The sequence below is a fragment of the Eschscholzia californica genome, unplaced genomic scaffold (assembly GCF_041429995.1).
Source record: "Eschscholzia californica isolate CP2 unplaced genomic scaffold, dmEscCali1.0.p SCAF_2, whole genome shotgun sequence".
In the NCBI taxonomy this organism is placed as follows: Eukaryota; Viridiplantae; Streptophyta; class Magnoliopsida; order Ranunculales; family Papaveraceae; genus Eschscholzia; species Eschscholzia californica.
In genome coordinates, this window is record NW_028238309.1 from 10858891 (window position 1) to 10885990 (window position 27100).

Consider the following 27100-nt stretch of genomic DNA (forward strand, 5'->3'; position numbering starts at 1 on the left):
TTAAGAAGGTTAGTTCCCATAAAGTTCCATTAACTAACAAGAAAAAAGAGTACAACTTTTGTAGGTTTTAGACCTTTATGTGTAACAATTTACAAGAAAAAGAATACAAAAACAGCATGTTGAAAAACATTGATAGCTTAACAATGAATTTAACAATCAATAGAGATGCAATTCTGGGCAATTGTCGAACTATCCACTTTGTTCAAAAATGGATCCACCTTCACCCAAAGAAGTGAAAAAACAGATGCCAAAAGGATTGACCAGAGAATAACAATGGTTGGAGTTCGATTCTGACGTCCCATGAGACCTTTAAGGAACGGATAAAGATGAAGAATAACCCAAAAGGCGAAAAATACCTTGCCGAAGAGTGGACCCCAAGCTTCATACCCACTGTTAAGTGCATTTGAGAGTCCAGCAACGACAGCCACTAGATTTATGACGAGAAGAGTAGTCGGAGGGATTAGAAGTGTTGTCCATTTGAACATGTAGAGTTCCCCGAATTCTGCATCTTCGGCAGCTTTTGCTGTCACAGTGAAGTTGGTGTCAACACCAGCTAACATCTTTAGAAATCCTTGGAATACGGCAAATAGATGAGCTGAAACACCTCCGATTACCCAAAATTGTTCGTTACGCCATAAATCTTCAATGCTAACACCACTCCATCGAAGCTCGAGCACACTTGTTAAGATGATTGAGGTGAAGAGGCCAAGAAACCAGATGCTTGCAATGTTTGAGAGCTGAAACAAGTTTTAGTTGAACAATCAGAGTGGGTCATTGGGCAGATTTACTCGAAGAAGTAAGTTTCTACGCTATTTTGTGAGTCGGGACTGTTAGAACTAAAAGTCGCGGAAGCTATCGAACCTATCCTAGAAATTGATCCGACTATGAAAACTAATCGAAAAGCTAAGTCAAAATCTAAATATGCGAACAGAATTAACGAGGTTCGGATTTAAAGCCTACGTCCTCGGGCGAACAAGAAATCTTTATTGAAGGATAGATGAACACAACAACAACACAACATCAACAACAAACAGACTTCCATATTATCTGGCACGACGAGTCAGCTACCATATCATATGGTCAGCTAATGTGGTGACGTTAGTCGTTAGGGCTAAAACATAACTCAATAAGTTTTGGAAAGGTAGGAAGGAAATTACCGTTGGTATGATGAATTTTCCCGTGAGAAGGCAAATAGCAGGAAGCGAGCAGTAAGCGATCAGAGGAAGGGAAGTGAATGGATAAAGAATTGTGTTAATATATGCTAGTCTTTGAAGCCATTTGAGGCGGCCACCTCCGAATCCATACCAGAGGGGACAATGTCTGCTGAGGAATATCTCGACTGATCCAAGTGCCCACCTAAGAACCTGGTGAAGCCGATCAGACAAGTTGATAGGAGCTGATCCTTTGAAAGCAGGTCTTACAGGCATGCAGTAAATTGATCTCCATCCTCGACAATGCATTTTGAAACCCGTTAAAATATCTTCAGTAACGGACCCATATATCCAACCGATCTGAGAAATACATTTAAGAAATTTACATGAAAGTATCAAGCGACAGACAAACACAATTAAATTATCATTTAGGTGAATGGTGAGTTGATCATAAAAATCTTATTGAAAACCTCACCTCTTTCCCCCATTCAGTTTTCTCTTCATAACCACAGCTAATGACATGAATTGCTTCCTTGATCAAAGTCGACGGATTGGCAGATTCTGCTACTCCTCCATTCTCCATAAGGGTAGATTCAATGAATACAGAAGATAAGCCAAAAGATTTCTCAAAGCTCATTTGAGAAATAAGTAGTGACCTATCGTAGTCGTCATAATCTGCACGGGTTCAATTGAATTGGCATCGTTATACGCACAGTAAAACCACCCACTAGCTAATGTTCTAAGCGAAAAGCGTGAAAAAAAATGCTTGAATATGACAGCATTAGAAAGAACGCTTACTTTCAATTTCTTTGAGGTTGAAAATGGCGGCATCGAGGTCCTCCCTTTTAGAATCTTTATACACCTCTGAGAGGTCTTTAGAAGGCTTTTTGGCGCGGCAGCAACAAGAGAAGCAACAGCACCATGGGCAAGATGAAGATGACTTAGGAAGGCTGGGCAGAGATGGAGGCCCATATCCATATAGTGCTTGCCTGTTAAACATACAACCAGTCCCAACATAAACCGGTCCTTGAATCCCATCTAGACCCTTCATGTTTACCTGCAAATGGTAGTCAAAGATATCTCAAAAATTTATGTTAGATTATTTAGAAAATGAGGGCATGATAGTATAGCTTACATCAAAGAAAACGATATTTCTGTTGGCGTATCGGTCACTACGATCAATTCCATCAAATCTCTGAGGAAACTGAACATAGCAGACATTTTTACCAACTTGTGGGTCCATCAAGAAACACATTCCTTCGCGAACTGCTTGGCTATTGTTGACATAATGATCGCAGTCAAGGTTCAGAATGTAGGGAGCATTGGTAAGAACAGCAGACACTCTAACCTGTAAGTAATCAATAATTGTAGCACGTTTAAGAAAAAAATATAAAATAAGTGGAAAAGTTGCGACTTGAGTTTTGCAACTATTCTACCAGAGCGTTCATGGCGCCAGCCTTTTTGTGGTGTTGGTAACCAGGCCTTTTCTCTCTTGAAACATAAACCAGACGAGGAAGCTCATTTCCTTCTACATCAAGTGCTCCACTATGTCCAAGAAAAACCTTAAGACGATGACAAAATAGAATGTGGAGTCAGATTACAATAAAAAAATGACGACGCTTTAGTTCCGAGCAAAACTTTCTAGCTAATATTTTAAGCGTATTTGAGAAGAGAGATTTTTTTGTACCTGAATCATGCCAGGGTGGTCACGTGGATTGTTTCCTGGCCAAGGTGTGCCATCTTGCATCGTCCAGCCTTCATCCGGTGTTTTCTGAGCCTTTGCTACTAATGCATTTACCCTAACTTTATACTCTTCATAATCTCTCTGTAGCAAATTAAAAAGTAAATCATGAAATGATCTCCTTACAATGAAATGAGCATAAATGAGGCGGCATTTGTACTAGTATAGTTAAGAGCAATAATCGATTTCCATAGACCATTCTAAGTAAAATTTATACTTTGCAGGTGCTTACCTTCATTGCTCTACGTTCTTTGACGAAAGATGGTTGCACTTTATCTTTCAAGTAGTCGATCTTCTGGGAGAAATAAAACTCGGGTGCACGTGGCTCTATTGAATATTTTTTGCAGAAAGGAACCCATTTCCTTGCGAATTCAGCTGTCTCAGCGAGAGACTCAAATGAAAGCATAGCGGATCCATCATCAGATACATAGCAGGAGACTTTATCAACTGGGTAGTCAACAGCCAGGATTGAGAGCACTGTATTGGCAGTGATTAATGGTGGTTCCTTCAAGGGATCGACTGTACTGACAAAAAAGTCGACGGCAGCAAGTTCAGAGGGCGCACCCTCCTTTTCGTACCTAAAAAATGTATTTAGTAAAATTTATCATCTCAAGTAACATACCATGCTTATATACATTCGATTATTTCGCTTTTCGTGAATTCCCTGTTACTTAGTTAGACATGGACAATTACAAATCTTCCTGAGATGTCGGAAAAAATGTGAATTGTGAACTTTTAGAAGTTAAAAAGAGTACATGATAAAATTCAAATTTTTTATACCTCGTGGAAAGTCTGTCGACGTACGTATCCCTATTTACAGGAGACCATTTGGGGAATTGATCCAATACCCAGGAAACAGCGAACCATATCTCGCAAATGATAGAAGTAAGCCATAGACCAAATGCACTATCAACAGGATGTGTAATTCTATAGTGGAAAAAGAGCCCCAAAATAATCAATCTGGTGATAATAACAATTCTGTAAGGAGTGATCTTGTTGGAAGGAATTGGAATTGTTCTTGAAAGTGGTTGTACTTCTTCCACCGCCCTGAATATAAATATGAAATCTCAGGATATTAGTAGGGTTAATTCGATGCAGTTCTTTTCTAGTTGTTTTATGTTTATGCATCTTTTCCTAATGGCCATTTTCAATTCATTAAATCGTCTTATTTCGTTGTTAAACTTACTGTTTTTCTTCCATTTGTTGTTCCGGTGGAACTTGAGGCTCTTCTGCATCCTTATCCATAGCATTCTTCTTCTTCTTCTTGTCACCCTTTTTCTCCTTCCAACTGTCTACCCTATTCTTCCATATTGGGTTACCAAATTCAGCATTCGACTCTAAGAAAAATGGAGTGTCAGAAACCTTTTTAAATAGAAGAAACTAAAACGGAAACACATAAAGTACGAAAAAGAGGATCACAAAACTAACCACTTTCTAGTGCAGAGAAATTACTTATATTTCTAGCATGAACGCCAGAATCCTAAACAAAGTAAGATCATTAACAAACATTCAGCACCTAATATAAAGAAGATAGCAAGTAAATACAAACAAATTGCCATGATACACCGGTGAGTAATGGAATATAAAGGTTGTGATACTATTCATATATCAAGGTAATGAAAAGGTGCTATATATACCTGCGAATTTTGGACATGATCTGCCATTGATGAATGACTAAGTGACGAGTTCCCCTCGACACCTTTCATTGTTGGGTTATCTGAAGGATCCATCGTCAAATTTTCAGTTGAAAGTTATTACGGATTCATTAAAAACCGAAAGTTGTCCACCCTAAAGAAAATTTTCATGTAAAGAAGGCTAGATTTTGTTATGTTTTCACATCAATTTAGTTTCCCAAGCCTGGGAGAATGATCCGAAGAGAACCACATCGGTTGGATTTCAATCTCTAATGTTGTTTTTTATGCTCTATGGATTAAAAATGAATTAATCTTGGTTCCTCATAGTTGGGACTATTAAGTTTGTAGTCATCCAACTGAAAGCCAGTTGGCTACAAGTGTAGAGGACCTAGACATGATATTCTTGGTTGAGAGATCACTCTTTTCCAACGTGTGGCATTCTTTGCCTAACGCTTCTCTTTTCTCTTTTCAGGTGATGGGAACACGTGTGACTTTTGAGCCTATCAATTAACTCTTATACGATGTTAAGTTTGGTCATCTATGAGTGAAGATGACCTAAACATAATATTCTTGGTTGAGAGATCACCCTTTTCCCATGTGGGACTATTCTCATAGCGACTAACATGAATAATCAGGACTAGTGCAAAACTTTCGACCTACCTAGAGTATATCTAGGCTCTAAAGCACAAGATATGCAAACAAGGAGAGTATATCAAGTCATTAATCTAAGTGTTTAATAAAAATCAATATTTGTTCCAAATTATGTGCTTTAGTATTTGATCGAATTAGATTGTCAACTACATCAACTTGAAACCCTAAAAGACCTCTATTTCACCTATCTAAGTATAACATTTGATCGAATTAGATTGTTTATGTGTTTATTTGATTTCTCTTTAATGGAAACAAATTGAAAAGCTAATTCATTTAGATCCACTTCAATAGAGAGAGAGAAGAGAGAGTTGAGTTACCAATGGTAGCAGAGTATGGAACCCCACAATTAAGACAAACTTTTCTTCCTTCTTTGATCTCAAAATCAACACAAGACACACAAATAGGGAAATTACATTCATGACAAGCTATGAAAACTTCACCATTCAAACCAAATCCAACAGATTCACCACATGAATTGCAAATAGGAACTCCTGATTTCATCATCTGGATGACTACAATGAGCCCTACTATCTAGGGTTCTTCTTCTTTTTTGGGGGTTCACAATTATAATCTCTCTCTCTCTCTCTCTCTCTCTCTGTAATAAGCTTCTGATTGGTTGTGTCCATGAGAAGACAGACAAACATCTTTGTAATGGGTAGAGAGAGAAGGAGAAGAAGGTTGGTGAGTGAGAGAGAGAGAGAGAGAGAGAGAGAGAGAGAGTGGAAGTTAGAGTGTTGGTTTCAGTTAGAGAGATAGATGAGAAGCAACGTCGTCTATTTTTAAACAAAAGAAAGATTTTATAAAGTTTGAATGAAAGCGGACATTTTAAGGAAAATGTTTCGGTTAGGAGAGCGGGACCCCTTAACTAACTAATTAATTAGCTAACTCTTTCCCGCCTCTTGTTTTTTTTTTTGTTTTGGGGAAATTGACTCATCCCAATGGCATTGATCAGGGCCGGCCCAAGTAGTATGGGGGCCTAAAGCGAACCAAAATTTGGGGGCCTTGTGCAGTAACTATAAAAAAATTACCGTCAATATAAATTAGTACTAAAAGTACAAGTAAAAAAATATAAAAATGAATTATAAACTTTATAAAAAGTGCATCCAACTTACATATAGAAACGAGCTAAATATGTTTTGAAAAGATTCTTCTCGCCTTTTGAGATGCACAAGCCACTTCCTATCTTGTCTATCTCCATTAGATAAATGTCGAGTATAATACGTCGAAGAGAAGCGTCTCTTAAGAGCATCTTTTGGAAAATCATCTTCATCTCTTAATACTCTAATAGGTCCCCTTTCAACTAACAAGTCCCTTAATGGTTGATCAATTGTTATCCAACTAGCCGGATCACTAAAATCTTCATTAGTATTCTTGTTCTCGATATCTTCATCAATGTTCTCCTTCGCTAGTTCCTCACTAACGTCTTCGTATCTATGTTCCTCAGGAATAGTTTCTTTTTCATGTTCTTCATTTGTATTCTGATGACCAACGTCATCACCAACAATTTCTTCGACCATATTTCCATTACTAGATTCTTCAATCACATTATTATGTTCTTGTGTGGAATTATTCTCAAGTTTTTTAGTTGTCGTAAAATACTTATTTAGAGAACCTTCTTGAGATTTTGCTGATATCTCTAATCTTTTTTTTCTATTCTCTCTTAGTATGTCCTGATTCGTATGACGCTTCATTGCTACACTAAGTATCAATGAAATAATTTAAGTGTAATATCAAAACTTAGACCTAAAATAGAAAAGTTTAGACCGATAACCATTGTCTATCAAATAATCCAATTATATAAATTCAACATCATATAATATAAAAAAAACATCTAGTGTAATAGTGAGAACAATTATTTTACATATTTGTTGCATAAAAAAATAACGTTGAAAGATCTAATTAAGAATTAGATACCTTGTAGTTGGTAAAGTCGTAAAGATCCTATAACATAACCAATAGAAGATGAGTACACTGTAGAGACAAAAAAAAATTAACTCACATAATAAAATTTAGAAAGAGAAAAAATAAAGCTATTAAGATGAAAAGGGATGGAAAGAAAGAAAGAAAAGTAAGTAGAAAAATTAAACATACCAAGGCAGGAAATTAAATAATACTACAAGACAAAGAAATATGTGAGAGAATGAGAGAGTTCACTAGTTCAGTGAGACTTTAAAGAGAGAGGAGTTTAGTAAAGTAGAAATTGGGTGAAGCCTAGGTTATTAGGTTTCCTTTTCAAATTGGGTTCTTTTTTAATTGGTTTGTTTATTAATTCGAGGTAGGCCCAGGAGTCACGTGCAACTTCTCTTAACAATCCGGGACGCGCAATTCTTCTTAGGAATGGCGGACTAATTCAAACGGACAATTGTTCTTTAATTTTTTCTGACTGTGTGCCTATAAAATCTATACCTTTGGGGCCCTTCTCCAAAATGGGGCCCAAAGCAGCTGCTTTGGCTGCTTTGGGCCTGGGCCGCCCCTGGCATTGATGCATCAAAGGGTCCGCAGTTACTTATTTTGCTCTGCAGCAGAGCGATTATAAGTTGGGTGGCGCCACCTCTTATTATTCCGTCGGAGCAGTTATAGGCCATTTTTGGGGCTTTGGATTTTGAATCTTGGCAGTTAGCATTAAGTTTTCAGCAGTTATCTCCTATTTTCTTCCCTTTTGGAGGACACCGTTTCAGATCTTGATGATTTTTCCGGCGAAGGGAAGAAACCTTTTTATAGTTTCTTTATAGCCTCTTTCTCTCTCTCTTTCACAGTAAAACCGTTGGTACATCCACTACTTCACCAACTTCATCTCCTTCATTTTCTTCTTCATCTACTCCTACCACTAATTCTATTATTCTTACACACAATCTGGATTCGATCTGGATCAGACACAAAATACTATCACAATATAATCAGATTGATCTTTATCTCTTTCTGATCTAAGAATTTCTGATTCTTTTGGGTAATTATTTTGAAAACCTAAGATTTGATACTTTTCAGTAAGAGATCAGTAATTTTCCTTGCCTAATAAGATATCTGGTTAAGTGATGTTGAGGAGGATTATCGGAGATAGGAATAGTCGAATAGAAGACGAATTGATGTATAGACAGGGATTGAAAACACCTTGGTTACGCGCGGTTTTTCTATGATGGTGACAGTTTTCCGGTGATGACAACGATTTTCCGGCGACGGTTTACCGACGACAATGGCGGTTTTCTGGTGAAAGCGACGGGATATAATTAGTATTTTCTTTACTCCCTCCGTCCCATTTTGTTTGGTTGTTATTCCTTTTATGGATGTCCCAAAATGTTTGATCACTTTCCTTTTATAAACATTCATTCAAATATTAAAATGATGTCACTTCCAAAACTACCTTTTAATTTCAAAACCAATAACATGTTCTAATTGGTTCTACACTTCTACCAATGTTATATTTAATGAAATACTCTAAATTAAATGAGGGTAGTTTAGGAAAGTGTTTCTTTTTTTTCAACAATAAATAAGGTCTCCTTAATAAGTTGAATTCCCCAAAACTACAAACAAAATGGGACGGAGGGAGTATTTTGTATTATCAGTTATTTTGTTGACCTATAGGGTCTTTTTATCCGTGATCTTTAGGATCATTTCACTTTTTTCTTTCTTATTTCGTCAGTGTCAAGTCTAATTTCTCTCACTTCATGAGGCACTTTACATTCGAAATTCTGAGAATTTACTTATGTAACTCTCATGTTGCTGAACCGAGAGAAATAAGTATTATATCCATGTAACTTGTGATTTTATCACTTATTAATGAAAATGGTTTCAAAAAAAAAAAATGGCATTGATGCATCCTCCACCATCTTTTGGTGTAATGGTTGGACACCCCTCTTAAGCCCATAAGGTCGTGAGGTCGAGTCTCGGTTGAAACAGTTGCCATCAAAATTTATCCTATGTAATTTAGACTATAAATATATAATAATTTGTCGAGCTTTAGGGTTCTTTGTTGTCGGACTTTAGGCTTATTTCATTCTTGGTTTAATTAGACGGTTATCGTGCTTATTACATCTTCATGATGCATGCATCAATGCCTTGTAACGACTAACGTAGATCGTAGTCGAATTCTCAAAAAAAAAAGGGATTGATGCATCATGTGATAAGCACGATAACAACCGAATTTAAACAGGGCAACTACATTATTTATATCTTAATAACCAAAATTCAATAACTCAAGGATTCCACCTCTTTTGGGGATCGAGCTTGAGACCTCTAGGGATTTTTGGAGTTTATGTCAACACTTTAAACCACTTAGGTATTTGTGACCCCCAACCTTGACATAACTCTTTCAACACCTTCACCAACTTAGGTATTTGTGAACTCCCCACCTTGACCTAACTCTTTCAACACCTTCACCCACTTAGTTATTGGATCGTCATTTAAAGGGGATCAATATATGGACAATCAAATATTTTGTGTGGACAGTAATTTTATATGGACAAATGAAAAAATTAGAAATTTCAGATGGTTTTTATGGAAACATTATTTTAATCTATCATTCATGCCCTCTAAAAATTAGAATTTTTATTTTAGTCCTTCCCATAAACTTTGCAAATTTTTTTCTTCTTCATCACCAACAATTAATTTGTAGGGAGAGAAATTGTAAAAAGAGGTTGTTTAACATGACAAGATCAATGTTCTCGAGAGGAGTAACATAAACATTCACTTAAATCGTTTTAGGAGATAGAAGGAGTGGGCGGTAGTTTGATTTTCTCCACTGTCAGAACCACCACTGCTGGTGGCGTTTTCACTGTTTAGGCAGTTACTGTTTCAGTTTTGCACGGTTATCTAGCCTAGTGTTTGGATATTATTGTTCCTTTCATCTGTTATCTTCAGGAGATTTGAATATTGAAATTTATTCTCTTAATTTCTACTCTCTAATTTGTGTTTTTGTTCTTTCTGGATCAACGGACGTTCCTAACAGTCATTATTTACAGCAATTTGCTGCTCCCACGACTGATGAGTTACCGGTGGCGGGGTGTACGGAAACCACTTGTCGTGTTCTTTTCCTGAAACTGAAAGTAACAAAGGAAGTGTTATAAAGTTTCTCAGGCCTAAGAAGATAGATATTGGGCAAGCTAGGACAAGACTATCAAGGCTTATTCATGGTCCTAACAAATTCTCCCTCACAGAAATGCAAGATAACAAGTTTATGATGCTTTTTGTTACGGCATGTGAACTTGGTTTGGCTTTAGAAAGTTCACCGTGGGTAATAGCGGAGGAATTGATTATTTCTAAGGCTTGTGATATTAATTTAGCACCTAAGGAACACAACTTTGATTCGGCATTTTTCTAGGTCCAAATGCACGACATCTTTAATATCCATGTTTTTAAAGTTAGTTGAGGGAATATTTGACATTTGGGTCAACTCAAAAGAGGGGCAAAATCAACAAACAGTAAAAACTTGGGGGGTATTTTGCAATCAGGTAAAAACTAGGGACCTAACTGTAATTCCATGGGAATGGATAAGGGAAGAAAAAATCAGATTTTTTTTCTTCAATGAAATAATTCAATCAAAATGGAGGATTTCAAGTGGAATTTGAAGGGGATTTACTAGTTCTTGCCGAATTCAAGCTTCAAGGAATTATTCAAGCTAAATTTTCTTGATTTTAGAAAGAAATTTTGGGTTGTCTCTCTAAAACTCTATATTTCTGTATTTTGGGTTTTAATGGATCTTTTGCTTCGAATTTGTAGAAGTTTGGGGAGGGATTGATTAAGGGAGAGCTATACTAACTCTAATTCTTCCAAACCAAGGTAAGAAACCTATGAATTAGATGATTTAATGTCAAAATTCTTAAATTCTAGAGTTTGAGGAATATGAAATTGGGGATTTTCATGATTCATGTAGTTCTAGGATTTATATGGTTGAGAATTGAGTAATTTTGGTACATAAACAACTTTAGAGAGATTATTTGATATAATTAATTTATCGATCGAACGACAATTCGAGGGACTGAAATTCAGTCTACTATCCAGGCATTTTTGGACTTGATATATGACTCTTACGGACTTTCCCAAAACACAAAAGTCGAAGCTTAGGATTTTAGCTTTCCGAATTGGTATGGTACAAGTGGTTTCGATCTCGGACGAGAGAGTTCTGACTGTTTTAGCGAACAGTGCGCTGTTTTGCAAATTTTCAAAAGGCGATTCACTTGGATTTTGGCAAAGAAATTTAATAAATAAATACTAAGGACATAAGTAAGTTTCAAACAGTATTTGATCGACCTTAATTGTACATGGCTACCAAGTTAGAAGATCGATCGAAATTCTGTTATATTTGAGGTCTTCCAGAGTTGACAAATTTGCTTTTATGTTTTAAGTTTTCTTTGTTTTCTTTTATCTATTTTATTTTTGTACAAAGGTTCTTACCGAAGAACCTAATGTCTATTTCTTTTGTTTATCGATTTGTAGAGGTGGAAGCCGGAGCTTATCGGCTACGATCATGTTACGGTTTTGGCGGAGTTGAAGTACAACCAGATAGGGGTTCTGAATCCTTTTCCCAACATGGTTTTATAGATAATGAAATTTGTTAGGTCTTATATTTGTATGGCCCATTATAGCTAGAGTTTAGGTAGCGTGAAACTCGATTTTACGTGATGAACTGAAATATGCTTGAACTGTGTTGTTGTGACATGAGAAATGTTTTCGAACTGACATCATCTTTTGAAACCACATTTGTTTATAGTTCGAATTGATAATATTTCCGACAGCTGACATATTTTTCACGTTTTCCACTCGTATACATATCACAAACGTCTATCCAACCACCACATAAAAGGTTAATACATGGGTACCCTGACCAAGGACAGTCATTGTGGGCATGATTATCTTCCTTACAGTAATAACAACAATTTTTCGTTTTTAATTTAGAAACTTTTTAAGTCCATAGCATCATCTAACTATTGAAAAAAATCAAAACGATCAAATTGGCATGACAAATATTTTATGCCTCGTGACAGACCACGTTCGAACTGAAGTAGTTTTGTAATACCTATACAACACTGCTTGGACATTTTGAATATATCCAAGGACATTTAATCGCAGTGCGCTTCGATAGTCTACATAGTTGACATACATTGTTGGAAGTTGAGGAGGCCATATAAGAAGAAACAATGATTTTGAAGGTAATGATAGAGATAGTGAAATTATTTGTGGGTATTTCAGATGTTTTATAATGTTTTTTTTTTCAAAATATGACCGTTGACCAATAGTCATTTTAAAAAAAAAGTTAACATCAGAAGATAATCGGTTGGACACCACTGATTTGGTTTAGATAAAATTGATATATCAGAACTGATTTTAACAAATAGGGTACAATCATTCTGAAGCTTAAATCAGTCGTGGTATGTCGATAAGTCCTGAAAAAAAAGAGGAGTAGCCGATCGAATATATGGTTATCTAAAAAAAAAAGTAATACATATCAAAACAACAACATATCAAAACAAATAGAGTGTTAAGTTGAAAACAACATCCATTCAAACAAACCAAAACAAAAACATATCAAAAGAAATAGTGTTAAGATGAAAAGAAACATCCAAACAAATCGAAACATATCAAAGCAAATAGAGTGTTAAGATAAAAACAAACATCCATTCAAACAAACCAATACAAAATATGAAAACAAGTTTATTTTCTACGACATGTTGACGCAACGATTTTTTCCTAGCAGCCCTTGTCGATACCCTCCTTGGCGACGAAATTGCTTCATCAGGGTCTGGGGGTGCTTCTGAGAGAATTTGGTCATTCAAAGTTGTTGAAAGATGTTCATGCAAGACTCTTTGCCCGCGACCTTCAAAGTAGCCATGGCGTTTCGAGTACCATCTCTCTGAAAATTTAAATTTTAAATAAATGGACTAAAAAAATATGAATAAAAATAGTTATGTAAAAGGAGTATACTCACATAGTATTCGATAGAACCAACTTTGTTTTTGGCTTGGGTACTCTTTCGGTTTGTTGGGTTCTGGACCTTGAGGTGGGACACACAGTTGAACTAGTTGATATATTCTCCGGTTGTTTTCCAAAGGATAACTACTTGATCCTACCGTTTGTCCTCATTCAATATATGGTCGTTAAAGTTGTTCCAGTACTAGTTGTACTCCCCACAGTCTTTTGTTTCACCCCTCTTCTTCTACTTGGGTCTTGGGATCGTTTGGTTCCTGTTGGACGATTCCAAACTGTCGAAGAACCCTTTCGGGTAGATATGGTTCCACGACGTAATAAAAAAACGATACATCTTGTGAAAAATGCATAGTTCGGGTGTACTTAGGACCCAACATTATCCGTAGGTCTGTATGGGTCCGAAGTAACCTAAGAAACACAAAATACCCAATTTAATGTATTGAACTCTTCACGGGCAATACAAAATTATTTACCCCCGGATGTTCGAAATGAAAATAGAATTTTTTTTTACGTCCCGGTCTTGCATGTCATTTAGTTTTCACAAAGTAAAACCAATCGATCATCCAGATTGGCTGCAGTTGGATGCTCCGCCCATTTACACATCATGGGCTAATAGAATAATCTAATATTTTTAACCTTAATATCGTTACCATCGTACTCTTTGTTTGGAACACTTTGACCAATATCAAAGTTGTTGCCTATCCATGCCTAATCGAATAATGTAATATTTTTAACCTTAATACAAGAGAGGATCTAATAAAATGAAATTGAAAATTACTTGAAGCATTGGAATAACCTGCCATTTGTCCTCCTGTAGACGGTAAAATGTCTACGAGTCGGAAAGTCTGACAGTCAACGGGTCGACGATCAAAAGTCTTGTCGGGTCGGGTCGGATGCTTCGGGGACCGGCTACGTGTCGAAAAGAACCTGCACACAAAAAGAGAGAAGAGATCGTGAAGCCTCTAGGACAACGGGATGGTACCGACCTAAGGGGGCTCCGACGGTCAAGTCAGATACTCGATCAAATATAAATTAAGTGAAAGTGAGCGACAAAGAGGTAACCGTCGTCGGAGTGCTTAGGTGTTGCGGCTCGTGGAGTTGTCGGAACAGATCCCCACGGTAGTGATATACTTACTGTACTAAAAAGGGTGATGGTGATGATATATTGTCGTTAACTTGTTGGTCGTAAGTGGGACTTGCGATAAGGTGCTGGTCGTAAAGGGATCAGCAATAAGGTGTTGGTCGTAAGTGGATCGGACGGTGAGGATTGTGGGATGAATGATGACGATACGCCTAGCGTCTTATCGCTAGGTGAGTGATGCGGTAAGGAGGTGGCCGTATTAGGATGGTGATACGGTCAGCTAGTTACTGCGAGATAGTGTTACGGCCAGCTAGTTACTGCTCAATTCGGGACTACCAAGCTCTTATCCCAACTTCTAAGACGATGAGTCAGAGACTTTGGAAGAGTGAAGAGCTCTTTGAGAGGTTTCTCGAAGAGAATGATAGTGAAGATTGATTGGATTACTCGAGTATTGCTGTTGAATATTGGATGCCATTGTCTGAGTGTTGCTTCTCCTATTTATAATGGTGGAGAGGGATTGCCTTGATGACGACCAACTAGTAACCGACGTACTTATTCCGTGTCATTACTTCTGAGATATACGTTAAGGGCTGGGGGATCTGACCATCAGATGAGTATTCGAATTTCTCGAGGGACGGCCAGGATGTTACCGCGTGTGCGGTAAGCTACTGGCCGGTAACGCCCGTCTTTAAGTGGAAGATACGGAATACTTACCACTAGTGCGGTTATGTATTGCGTAATAACCTTCTGGCCGTCAGATAACTTAGTACTAGGAGGTGGCTATCGCGTGACACGTGTCAGATACGCTTAGTGTTAAGCAGATTTGGATCCGGTGATCAGACTAGCGACTCGGGCCGTTACCGGGCCTTCTTATCGAGCTTCGCAGATTTTATCCTTACGAAGCGGTTGTTCTTAAATTCTACGGGCACCTCGTGGGGCGGATATTTGCCCATACACCTCCCTTGGTCGAAGCATGACTAAGCTGGTGGTAGAGATATGATAGACAAACGGTGCCCCATGGATATTTAGGGACCTTAGAGAGGTTCATCAAATAACGCAGGTAGTACACAGATACCTTTGTGCTGTTCTTGACTGCTTGTCACAGAAAACGACAGAACCCATCAAGTAGAGTAGGTACCCTCTGACAACGATGTCCTTTCTCTAGGCATTGTCCTTATCTTTGACACCTCCACAAATTTTTCTAACCCACAACATCCGAACACTCCTATTCTTCTTGAGTTTCATTTCATCCTGAGCTTCTTCTTCAATTACCCCTAACCCTTCCTTTAGAAGAGTGGCTACGTTAAAGAGATTGTTTTCCATTGTCATTGATTTTCCTACAATCGGGAGTCCCTTTATCTTACTCACATCTTCTAAAGTGACGGTCAGCTCTCCGAATGCTAATAATTTGTGTTCGTGTCCTGCTGCAACCTCTCACTTAAAGCCGTGATGAGTACACAGTCTAGATTGTGGTACGAGTATCGAGCTATTGGTAGAATTCCACTCTGCTCGACACAGTTACTAACTTCATTGCATTCTTGCTAAATATCCAATACATGTTTTTTCTTCTCCTCTCAGACCGCTTCAATTCTAAGGGCCCCAACTTCAACTCCAGTTGCGTGATTGTGTAACCGCAACAAGCACGGTCCTATACAACAATATATTTTATATTAGGGTTATTTCCTTAATAGCCCCCAACTTTGTGACCGGTTTCCTGCCTAGCCCCCTACTTTGTGACCGGTTTCCTACCTAGCCCTCTACTTTGTGACCGGTTTCCTGCCTAGCCCCCTACTTTGTGACCGGTTTCCTGCCTAGCCCCCTACTTTATTAAAAATACCCAGATGTCCCCCTTTTTCAGATTCCATTATAACACTGTTAACTTGTCATCACCTCCCTCTCATCCACCTCATCGCCTTTGTCTGCCACCTCATCGCCTCTCTCTACCATCTCATCACCTCCTTATTATCTTCGCCGACCAACGACCTTTAAACATAAAAAAAATTTTAAACTCTCCTCTCTCTCTAAAAAAATTCAAGGCCTAGTGAACCAGATCTAGAGAGAGATTTAAAAAAAAAATTTTAGAGAGAGAGGACAGTTTAAAACTTTTTTTTATTGTTTGAAGGTCCCCGGCCAACGACCTTCGCCGGTGAAGATGATGAGGTAGAGAGAAGATGAGGTGGCAGAGAGAGGCGATGAGTTGGATGCGAGAGAGGTGATGACTAGTTAACAGTCTTATAACGGAATCTGAATAAGGGGGTCATCTGAGTATTTTTGATAAAGTAGGGGGCTAGGCAGGAAACCGGTCACAAAGTTGGGGGCTATTAGGAATATAACCCTTTATATTATACATAGTTTATTTAAAACATAAGCAAATTAAATGAATAAGAAAGGTCGTTATCGATAAAGTTACGTAATTCATTACCTTCCCTTCCCAAATATCTCTTACTATGTGACTCTCGTAATTGACAAGAAGCTTTCTGTCTATCGGAACTCCTGGGAAAGGACCCTCATGTGGAGGCCTTTTCTCCTTGCTGGTTTCTCTTTTGGTTGTCCACCTTCATTGGTAGAGGCTTCTATATTTTTTCGGGGTTTTTCTCTCGCTCTCGGTGGAGGACACGGGGTGCCATAACTGGAATTGAATAATAATATTAATATTTTAGCATAAGAAATTATCCACGAGAAAATGTTGGAATAACAAATAATTGAATTGTCAACAGAATATTTCAGAAACGACTTAATCGTGTCGATTCTGTTAAGGCAAAATCTATTTTGTCATACCGAAGTAGAGCACAGTAGATACAGTAGACCCAATCGACGGCATAAATCGATTTGCTCTGAATATTATCGATACTCAAAGATCGATTTATACACCTAAACCTACTGGAGTACAAATCGATAGTCTAAAATCGATTTGTATGCATAAAAATCGGTCTAGTTCGATCTATTAGATGATCACTAATGAAGTCCACTCAAATTCGTCTTATTTTGAACAATCAAACATAACTACAACCTAATCATAGTCTAATAAAAGTAAACATGCCACATTTAATGAAAAGAAATTGAAGAGAAATGAGTGGTTTTAGGGTGTATCTTCAAATTTGGGGATTTTAAAATTCCTCGAAATTTAACGAAATGCGAACAAAAATGCCCCTCAACCTTGCGTTAATCAACACTTAAATATGTCCCAAGCAAAACAAACGAAGTTTTCCAACATTGAGATCTAGAGAGAGAGAGAGAAATTTTGGATTTTGAAGAATATTTAACAACCTTGGTATGTAGAGAGAGAAAGAATGAGTTACAAGATGAAGAGGGTTGGTTTTTGTTTGATGAAGATGAATCCAATTAGGTTTCTTGTTTGATGATTTGAGGTAGATTAATGGAAGATGATTTGGTTTTTATTTGATGATTTGGGTTGTTTTTTTTCTGTCTGCAAAAGGGTGAATGAAATACATTGAGAAATTATGAGGTTGAGGGGTTATGTGATCGGTTGGAGGTTATGGGGATATGGACGGTTTTTCTGTTATAACGGAGGAGGGATGCTTTGTTCAAATTTTACTTAACAGTTGACCTAACGCCGTCAATTATGCCTTTAGGTCAATTAATTACTTTTTCTAGATTACTCTAGACATTACTTTATTTACCTGTGTTTTTTTTTTCAATTTTTTTTTCAATTTAAATAAAACTAAAAAACTCTAGAAATAAAAGTACACTTCTTTTCATTAAATAACATATTGATTTTTACACTTTTTAGCTAATCATCATCGTCACTCTCTAATCCTGAACTCGGAACAATAACTTCTCTATATACGATGGCTATGACCGAACATATGTAATAGTCGTGTCCAACCACACCGCACGAAGGACATGGTGACTTCTCGGCATCCTAAACTAATGTGAACATATTTGTTATGTTACATTACACATTAAAGATATATAAGCACATTTAGATAAAAAAAAAAACTAACCTTTAAATACCGACCGAGAGACTCTGAAACCCACTAAAACCTATTACACATCTTCTAGTGAATAGAACTACCTTTCCCACTAACTCCGCTGGCATAAATCAGAGTTAGATAACCTTTACAACTATTTGGACAACAACACTTGTTCCATACGTACTTAGTAATGGAATGACCAGAACGGTTACACACCAAACAAAAAGATGAAGATGAACCAGACATGGTTTCTCACTGGTCATGATTAATACATGACCGGTATATTTATATACAAGCCTACAACATCTGCTTCATAAGACAACACTAAAATAATTGCGTCTGGAAATTGACAACTTGTGTTGATAGGACAAGACAGACCGTATGGGTCAATACGTACTATTTCAATGTTATTCAAATCGGGTTGATAAGACAACACTAACATAATTTCGTCTATGAATTGACATGCTGTGTTGATGGGACGAGACAGACTGTATGGGTCTTGGATAGTCAAAATACGTATTATTTCAATGTTATTCAAATCGGGCTGATAAGACAACACTAACATAGTTTGTTCTGGAAATTGACAGTCTGTGTTGATGGGACGAGACAGATCCTATGGGTCTTATATGGTCAAAATATGTATTATTTCAATGTTATTCAAATCGGGTTGATAAGACAACACATTCATACATAACTTAATAGTCTAATATTCTTAATACAGTAATACAAATATATCGTTAAGTTTATAACATTAAAACTACGTTAACAAATAAACTAACACGATCTAAAAATTTGAGTCATCTCCGGATGACACCGGACGTTTTTCTTTTGGCACAACTACGGACATGTCAAATGATCGTGTCAAACCTCGCGCAAGCAGAACAGGGTGTTTTAGACGCCTCTTGGATAAATTGCACAATACATTTGCACAAATTATTAACACTTTCGTTACGCGCTTAAAATTATTTTTTTAGTGAATGTACTTACAGTTAAATAACGACTAATAGCGTCTGAAACCCACTCAAACATATTGCACTTCTTGCAGTGAAGAAAACCACCTTTTGCACTAACTCCGTCGGCATGCATCAGAATTAGATAACCATGATTACCATCGGACACTCACACCTCTTCCATCCACACACACTAATATAATGACCTGAACGTTTACACATTAAGCAAAAGGATGAAGGTGAAGCAGACATTGTAGTGGTAAGCGAAATATATCGTTTATGTATTTATATACAAAACTGACAACCTGTGACAACTGTGCCGATTTGGCAAGACATGTAGTCTGAACTCATATCGTCAAAGTCTATGGAGTAGCTGATGACAAATTCAGTACTATTTCAGATTTTGAAATCCTAGTTGATTACACAACACTTACCCACTTATATATCTTATAAACAAAATTACATACTATTCGAACTATTTCAGATTTTGAAATCCTAGTTTTTTAGACACACAATCTTTGACGAAACTCGTCAATATCAGACTCCGTCCAATTAGAAATTTCTTCGCCCATTGTCAAACATTCTAGCAATTTCAAAACGTTTATCCCACAATCATCATTGCAAACAACACCAAATAATAACTTATTTCTGGAGTATTTAAAAATTGTCATAAAACTAACAAAACCAGACATTGTACTAACTCACCAGTTATGTTGTTGAGGTACGTTGATTTTATAAGTCACAACCCAACCTTTTGTACACAATTCATCTCTTAAAACCCATGGCATAATACGCCCAATAAACGAAGAACTGCGTGTTGTTTGACAGTTGCCATGTAAAAAATCGTATATAGTAATTTGTTTGTTAACTATGTCAGCAACAACAAGTATCGGATGCTTACTATTAATGTTCACAGGTATATACACCGTTTCAACTTCCTTCCAAGGTTTTGTGGCACTGAGTCGTAAACCTGACACATATCTCTGATGCATGCCCCGACTATATAAAGAGTATTGCTTTCTTCCGTACGTGTTGATAAATATTGCTATATGTCCATATCATATTATAAACTTGGTTGTAAGATCTTTGACAGAAAAACTAGAATACAGTATACATGATAAAGTATAGTAAAACTTACCGACAAGATGCAATCTCCAGTGGTCCAATTTGACCCGTACCTCTCTGGGGTGCAATCTCTGCGTTGTCCAAAATAGTGGAGCACGACAACTATATGCTGCAATACAATGCCAATATAACATTAATAGGTGTCGCTATACCATCGATATTTTATACCATCCTAAAACAAATAAAATATTAAAAAAAACCAACCTGGTCATTTAGCCAATGTCCATTCATCGACAACCCTTTGGACCATTTTGGCTCGACAATATTATGACCAATATTAACTAGAAATCTTGACCTACAAATTAGCCCAAAGAAAAAGTTAAATATATTTCATTGCATAATATATGTCACGACGATAAAAACAATATGAAATGTAGTAATACTTACACTTTTTTCTTCAGTTAATGATCCAGTAAAATAATCCTATAAAGTCGTTGGGGGTGCAAGTTTGGATTTCATGAAATTGATTTATCTCCCCCCTACGTCTTTTAACCCTTTCACTGCGGTCTGAGAAGTCGTACTGTTGAAGTACCTTTTAAACTGCTTCAACCTTAGGGTCTGAAGTTGCATCTTTGTCGTCGTCTGATACCGCAAATACCTCTCTAAAGGTTGAGTAAATGCTTCCCACTAAATTGTCTCGCACCTCTCTGCTAGACTCATGCACTGTCTCTTCAGACTCAACCTTGTTAGCCTCCTAAACAACTTCCTCACCTACTCAATCTCGTCGGGTGAAAACATAATAACATTAACCTTGAAAAAAATACAAAAATTATAACTATTAACCATAATTAAGTCAATAGAACAAATTAATTAATGAAATTATATTGTTATGAACTTACATCAGTTGCCACAAATTTTTCTCGCATTTTTCATGCTCAAATTTTCTTTTAGTATTCCATCGTAAAATACGGGGGTACACGACACTCGATTTCATTTCCGCAAATTCAATCGCAATAGAGGGGACACATTTATACACCCATACCTCCAATTAAATATAACAAACAAAACAGTCATACATACATACGTAAATGTAAGTTAAATCACAAAATAAAAATTACAGTTAAATGAAAAATATCGGAATACCTGAAATGTAAGTGAAAAACTATTCAGATGGTACCTCAACTGACTACCTTCTTTCTTGTTTTTGATTCCGTGACCAATACATTTTTGAAGGCTATCTATAGTTCTCTTGAATACCTTAGCGCACCATGCATACCTGTTAAAGACACTTTGGTCTTCAACCATGTCGATATGCTCTGACTCAACAAATGACTTCATCATATCCTTCCTCAACAAAAAGAGCTCTAAAAGTAGAAGTAAACAAAGTTTGACCTTATGACGATCATTTTTGCATGTACCAATCCACTTTTCTAACATATCCTTGATGATTTTAATTTCTTCTGCGAAGTATGCATCGCGCAAAGACAACTCATTCTCCATATCGTGTACCAATTCTCCATTCCGCACACATCGCAAGTTGTTAAGCCTGAAATGATGGAAAACTCCTCAAGCGAAAACTTAAACTTTTTACCACCGAGGAAAAAAGTCATTGACTCGCCGCTGCTCTCGTATGATCTCAGAACACACTCCCGCAACAACATATTGTGGACAACCACACCACATCATGTTAGGTCAATCTGATGAAGAAAGTGACCAGAATATGTCTTCTCAAACATACTTTGTTGCCTCTTATTCAATTTCTGTTCTTTAAAAGTCATCACATCAACCTTAGACAAACATGTAATACCTGGCTACCTGCCTTGCAATCAATGATCGTCTTAAGTTGTGGATCTGCTGCCATCCTACAACATAAGCTTATGTTTTAATTTGTGGTAACTTTTAACATACATGAGAATAAAGAACGGAAGATAAACTTAACTACAAATGTTAGTACATACAATTTCGGTTAGGTCATGTCGACTTGGTTCAAAACAAATTGACGTGTCGAATTGATATGTTCTGGAGATAATCGATATCACGCTATCGATTCCGACTCTAGTAACTAAGGTAAGCTACAAGAGTTAAAATCGATTATACAATGTCGACTCTACATGGAAAAAATTGACAAAAATTAGTCGATTCTGGCTCCAGACCCTAATGCAAGCTACTGTAATTAGGATCGATGGTACAATATCGAATATTTATACAAAAAATCAAACTGGATGACTGATTTGTTCAAAAAAATAAATAAATCAAGTCCCTAAAATCAATTCAAAATTAAACAAAACATCATTTCATTCATTTAATATTAAACAAACAATCAAAAGCATCACATGAAATTGTTACTGAAAAGTCAAACCATAGGCTTTCATCCATTTCTTCACAAAATAGTAATTCAAAGTCAAACAACAGATTACATAGCTCTAATATTTTTTCTCAAATTTACTAATAAACTTAGAAAAAACAAAGTCATCTTTTCCCATTCTTGGTTCTTCAACCTTCTTCCCTTTGCTTGTACAAGGTTAGTTCTGGACATCAGCCTTCGCTTTGTCCAACCACTAGAAACCAGCGCACTTGGTGAACTGACAAGCAAGATACTTCCGTATTTTACCATCCTTCGTGGTGGCAGAAGACAAAGCGTCTGAACCCAATGCGTAACTTTGCACAGACTATAAATCCATAGACAATTCAGAGCAGAATGAGCACTTTCGTTGCATACTTGACATTTCTAAGACAAAAGCAAACAATAATAAAAAAAAACACAAATGGCCCTTTCCTACTAATGGAGAATCAACAAGAATTTACCATCACAGAAGAAGGTCCACCAAGAACCGGCTTATCAACTGGGTTCGACTTTGACGAACCAATGGATGATGAAGAAGATGAAGATTCCATGGATAATGAAGAACATGAAGATAACAATTTGAACATTTTAGTTGAACGCTCAAGTTGCGAATAAAGAAGAGTGGAAAACGAGATTTATAGGACAAAATATTGGGAAAAGCCTGACTTGGCAAAATATTGAAACTTAATGGAAGTGACAATTCCAAGAGTTGACTAACATTTCCAAGAAGAAAATTTCCAAGGCAGAATGTGTTTGATAACTTACCAGAGAAGCTCTGACACCGGCAAGAGTCTCGGTCACCTATCTAAAACTCCGACCACCGTTTCCCCTAGATCGCAGGAAACCAGTCCACAGCTAGTGCCATAGCACGAGAATCTGTAGATTCCTGGTGTAGCTTCGCCTGGAAACCTGAGTGTATCGAAGGGAGAATGGTGGTCGCCGGTCCTGGTGATAAGGGGACTACTTTTGATCAGAGAGTTTCTTCTTCCTCCGGGAAGGATTGGAAATTACAGCTTGAAGGGAAGAGATTTCAGTTAATTGTTCAGTTGAATGGGAGGATTACCTTAATAGAATCAGGCTACTATAGAGAATGGAGAATCTCCCTGCCAGTGGAGGGGGTTCGTAGCCTTGTTCAGTTTTTGGGAAGGTTGACGGAACAGAGAAGGAACAAAGTTAAATCCAAGCAGATGGGAAGGTTTCGTGATGGAAACTCCATGTGGTTATGGGAAAGCGAGGAGAATGCAAGAGGTGAGTATGTCCGGGCTTATAAAGTAGGGGAGGGAGATAATAGTAGTAAATCGATATGCATGCCGGTGGCCAGAGACGGCGGAGGATGGAGTGTGATGATGAACTTCCTTCTTAGATCCTTGAGTAGTCCATCAGAAACTTATAAATCAGTTAATGTATCCATCCCCAAGGTATTCCCAACTACCACTAAGCCCTCGACCAATGCATGGAAGGGAGATAATGAAGATTCCTACTTGGGAAAAACAAAGGAAGTAAAGAAGACGTTTGGGTTCTCCATTAACCCTAGGTTAGGACCTAAAAAGTATGGGTATACCCATTCCAATACTCTATTTAAGCACCCCCTTTCTTCCTCATTTCACAACCCCTCTTCTCCTTCAAATCCCTCTAAATCTTTCAGTTCTAAAATGGCGGTTTCAGAGAAAGGAGACATTAACTGGCCAAAAACGGTGATTTTGGAGATGTACCCTCCACATGAAGATTGGTCGGGAGCTAGTAGGGTGATCCATAGTATCTTGGAGTCGAAAGAGTTTGACATCCTGCCTTTTCGTAAGGGGTATGCTGTCCTTAGAACCAAGCTAAACGTTGATCGAATCAGGGATATTGAGTCTATTGAGTTAAATGATATAGAGGTTACTCTGTTCTTCGGACAGTGGACGGCGGCATGTAACACTATTTCTAAGGAGCCTAATCTTCTCTCAGTCAAGTTGTTTGGGATTCCCTTCCATCTGTGGAACGAGAAGATTTTTTCTGCTTTGGTAGAGGAAGCTGGAGAGATGGTGGATATACATGAAGATACTCGAAACTTCAACAATTTATGGTTTGCTCAGGTGACAGTTCAGAGTAAACCGAACGGAGTCATGCCGGAAAAACAGGTGCTAGTGGTAGAAGGGGAGACTTTCCATATTGCTTCAGAGTCGGAGGTCATTTCCGATAAGAATTACCGCTTATGGCAAGCTGAACATCCACCTAAGAAAGTTGGGGTGAAGTTACCTTCTGATGCTTTCCCTCCCCTCCGTAAGATTTCTGATGCTTGGGTTCCTGAACCTAACTCAGGTTTCCCGAAAGAGAAGGTGGAGGGTACTGGATCTTCTGTACCTGCTAAGACTTATGATAGAAAGAGGAAAGTCAATCCTGCCGTTGGTGGGATCAGAATTCAGGAGCCTTCTGAGTCGTTGACCAGAGGTATTGACAACCTGATTTCCGTGACGAAGGAGGTTAACCCTGTATCTTTAGATAAAGGGAAGAAGATAGTGGAGGAAGGTACTACTAAGGAGGGGATAGCTGTCGAGATGATGGAGGGACAGATGTTGTTGACAGAAGAAGCTATGCTGGCAGTGAAGAAGGTGATGGAAAAAGCTGATAGGTGGACCAAGTCAAAAAAAGTCTTTTCAAGAAAGAGAACCCCAGTCAAGAAGGTGTATGCCCCCAAGAATAGAGGTGCTAGGAGTAATGTTTGTGAGAAGATAGGCCCAGTTAGTGATAGCCCAGGAAGTCCTGACCAGGAAAGGGGTCAGGAACAAGGAGGTGGCCCATCTCTAAGGGAAGCCACACCTCTAGGGGCAGCTACTTTAGAAGATGAGGTCAGGGGACGTGGTGAATTAGACAAGGAGAGGGTGAATAATATTTTGGTTACTGGTAGAGTGCTAGGGTTCGCTGGGTACCCAAATGAGGAGAGGGTCTTAACTCTTATTCAGGAAGAAAACATCCCGCTGAACAGATTTGAGGAAGAGATCAGTGAGGACGGTGAGCCGCTAGGGATTCACCCCCTTGCCATGATGGTCCCCGAGGTGAACCAAGAGCAAGACTCAAGTGTAGAGATCTTTGAAGGAGAAGAAGCTAGACAGATATCCAAGATGTTAGCGGCCAGAAAGGAAACCAAGGAGGGAACATCAGGTGGAAAGAAGAAGAGGAACACTGGGTTCTTTAGAGAACTTAAGCAATTGGAATGGAGTATGACAGTGCCCATGAAGAAGACGAGGAGGACTTCCTGTTCGAGCTCGTTTGCAGGGAATATGAAGTTTACATGCCTCTAAATGTCCTAAGTTGGAACGTGCGTGGTTAGGGAACCAAGCTAAACACCTGGAAGTTCGCAATTCTATCAAGGAGACGGCTGCTTCTTTTGTTTGTCTTCAGGAGTCGAAAATTTCTTGTATGTCTCCCTTTTTGGTTATTTGTGGGGTAGGGGGAACCATGGATGGGTGGCCAAACCCTCCATAGGTGCGTCAGGGGGTATCCTTTGTATCTGGAACTCAGATGATTTTGTAGTAGATGATCAGTTTATCGGCTTGTACTCAGTTAACTTGGTTGTTAGGAATCTAAAAAATGATTTTGTATGGTTGTTTTCGGGTGTTTATGGCCCTTGTAAGAAAGAGTTGAGACAGGATTTTTGGGATGAATTGGACTCGGTAGCTTCTAAGTGGGACTTGCCGTGGTGTGTAGGGGGGATTTCAATGTGGTTAGATTCATTCATGAGAAGAGAAATGGCTCTAAGATCACGAAAAGTATGAGAGGATTTGAGGACTGGATTTTTAGGAATGATCTTATTGATTTACCTAAACAAGGGGCCGAATTCTCCTGGTCCAGCAATCAAGAAGACCCTTCGATGAGTTTGCTTGATAGGTTCCTTGTTAACTCTGGTTGGGAAGGTAAATTTCCCTCCGTGGAGCAGCTTATTCTTCCTAGGTCGGTTTCAGATCACTCTCCAGTTCTTCTGAGGACTGAGATCCCTAAGGCTCAGCCTCCCCCATTCAGGTTGGAAGAAATTTGGATGCTAGAGGCAGACTTCATTGATAACATTAGGTTGTGGTGGGGTGAGATCAAGGTCACTGGGTCCTATAGTGAAGTTCTTTGGAGGAAGCTTCAGTTTGTTAAGGAAAAGCTTAAAGTCTGGTCGAAGGAAAAACATAGAAGGTTGTATGAAAGGCTCAAGAGCATTAAAGAGAAGATTAGGCAGTGGGACTTAGAAGAAGAAGGGAGCAACCTGTCTAATCAAGACTTCGAGGAGAGGAAGATGGCTAGGGTGGAGTTGAACAAGTTACTGTCTTTGGAGGAAATTAGTCTCAGACAAAAATCAAGGGTTCAATGGCTTAAAGCAGGGGATAGGAACTCGGCCTATTTTCATAAGATGATCAATTGCAGGGCTAGACTCAATAGAATCAGTAACCTGGAGAGTAATGGGGTGAGGATTTCTGAGGAAAAGGAGTTAGAATCGGCTGCAATTAATCACTTCAGTTATCTATACTCCGAGAATAGGTTCTGGAGGCCCTCTATTGACAATATGAATCTCCCTAAGATTAAGCCTGAGAGTAATTCATTCTTAGAAGCTGATATTAAGGAGGAGGAGGTCAAGAAAGCCTTGAAAGATCTAGCTGGCGACAAGGCTC

General features: G+C 38.0%; 1 protein-coding gene and 1 long non-coding RNA gene across 4 annotated transcripts; both read right to left on the reverse strand.

Moving 5' to 3' along the window:
• LOC147556164 (cellulose synthase A catalytic subunit 8 [UDP-forming]-like) lies at positions 1-5951 on the reverse strand. 2 transcript variants are annotated; one of them, XM_086663946.1, is made up of 13 exons: positions 5495-5951; positions 4530-4609; positions 4321-4372; positions 4079-4229; positions 3673-3939; positions 3125-3470; positions 2839-2976; positions 2588-2713; positions 2287-2499; positions 1950-2208; positions 1627-1826; positions 1158-1511; positions 1-737 (listed from the first exon to the last, which is right to left on the reverse strand). In XM_086663946.1, exons 1-13 carry the CDS (start codon positions 5679-5681, stop codon positions 150-152), a joined length of 2961 nt encoding a protein of 986 aa, XP_086520072.1. In that variant the 5' UTR covers positions 5682-5951; the 3' UTR covers positions 1-149. The 2 variants fall into 2 exon arrangements, with proteins under 2 accessions (XP_086520072.1, XP_086520073.1); XM_086663947.1 differs by having other exon boundaries at positions 1-827; positions 1029-1511.
• Positions 5952-12631: 6680 nt separating this feature from the next.
• LOC147556165 (uncharacterized) lies at positions 12632-18367 on the reverse strand. 2 transcript variants are annotated; one of them, XR_015235195.1, is made up of 5 exons: positions 18221-18367; positions 18141-18173; positions 16598-16804; positions 13096-15823; positions 12632-13020 (listed from the first exon to the last, which is right to left on the reverse strand). It is a non-coding gene; the product is annotated as an uncharacterized LOC147556165 (long non-coding RNA). The 2 variants fall into 2 exon arrangements; XR_015235196.1 differs by lacking the exons at positions 18141-18173; positions 18221-18367 and adding an exon at positions 17443-17559.
• Positions 18368-27100: the final 8733 nt, after the last annotated feature.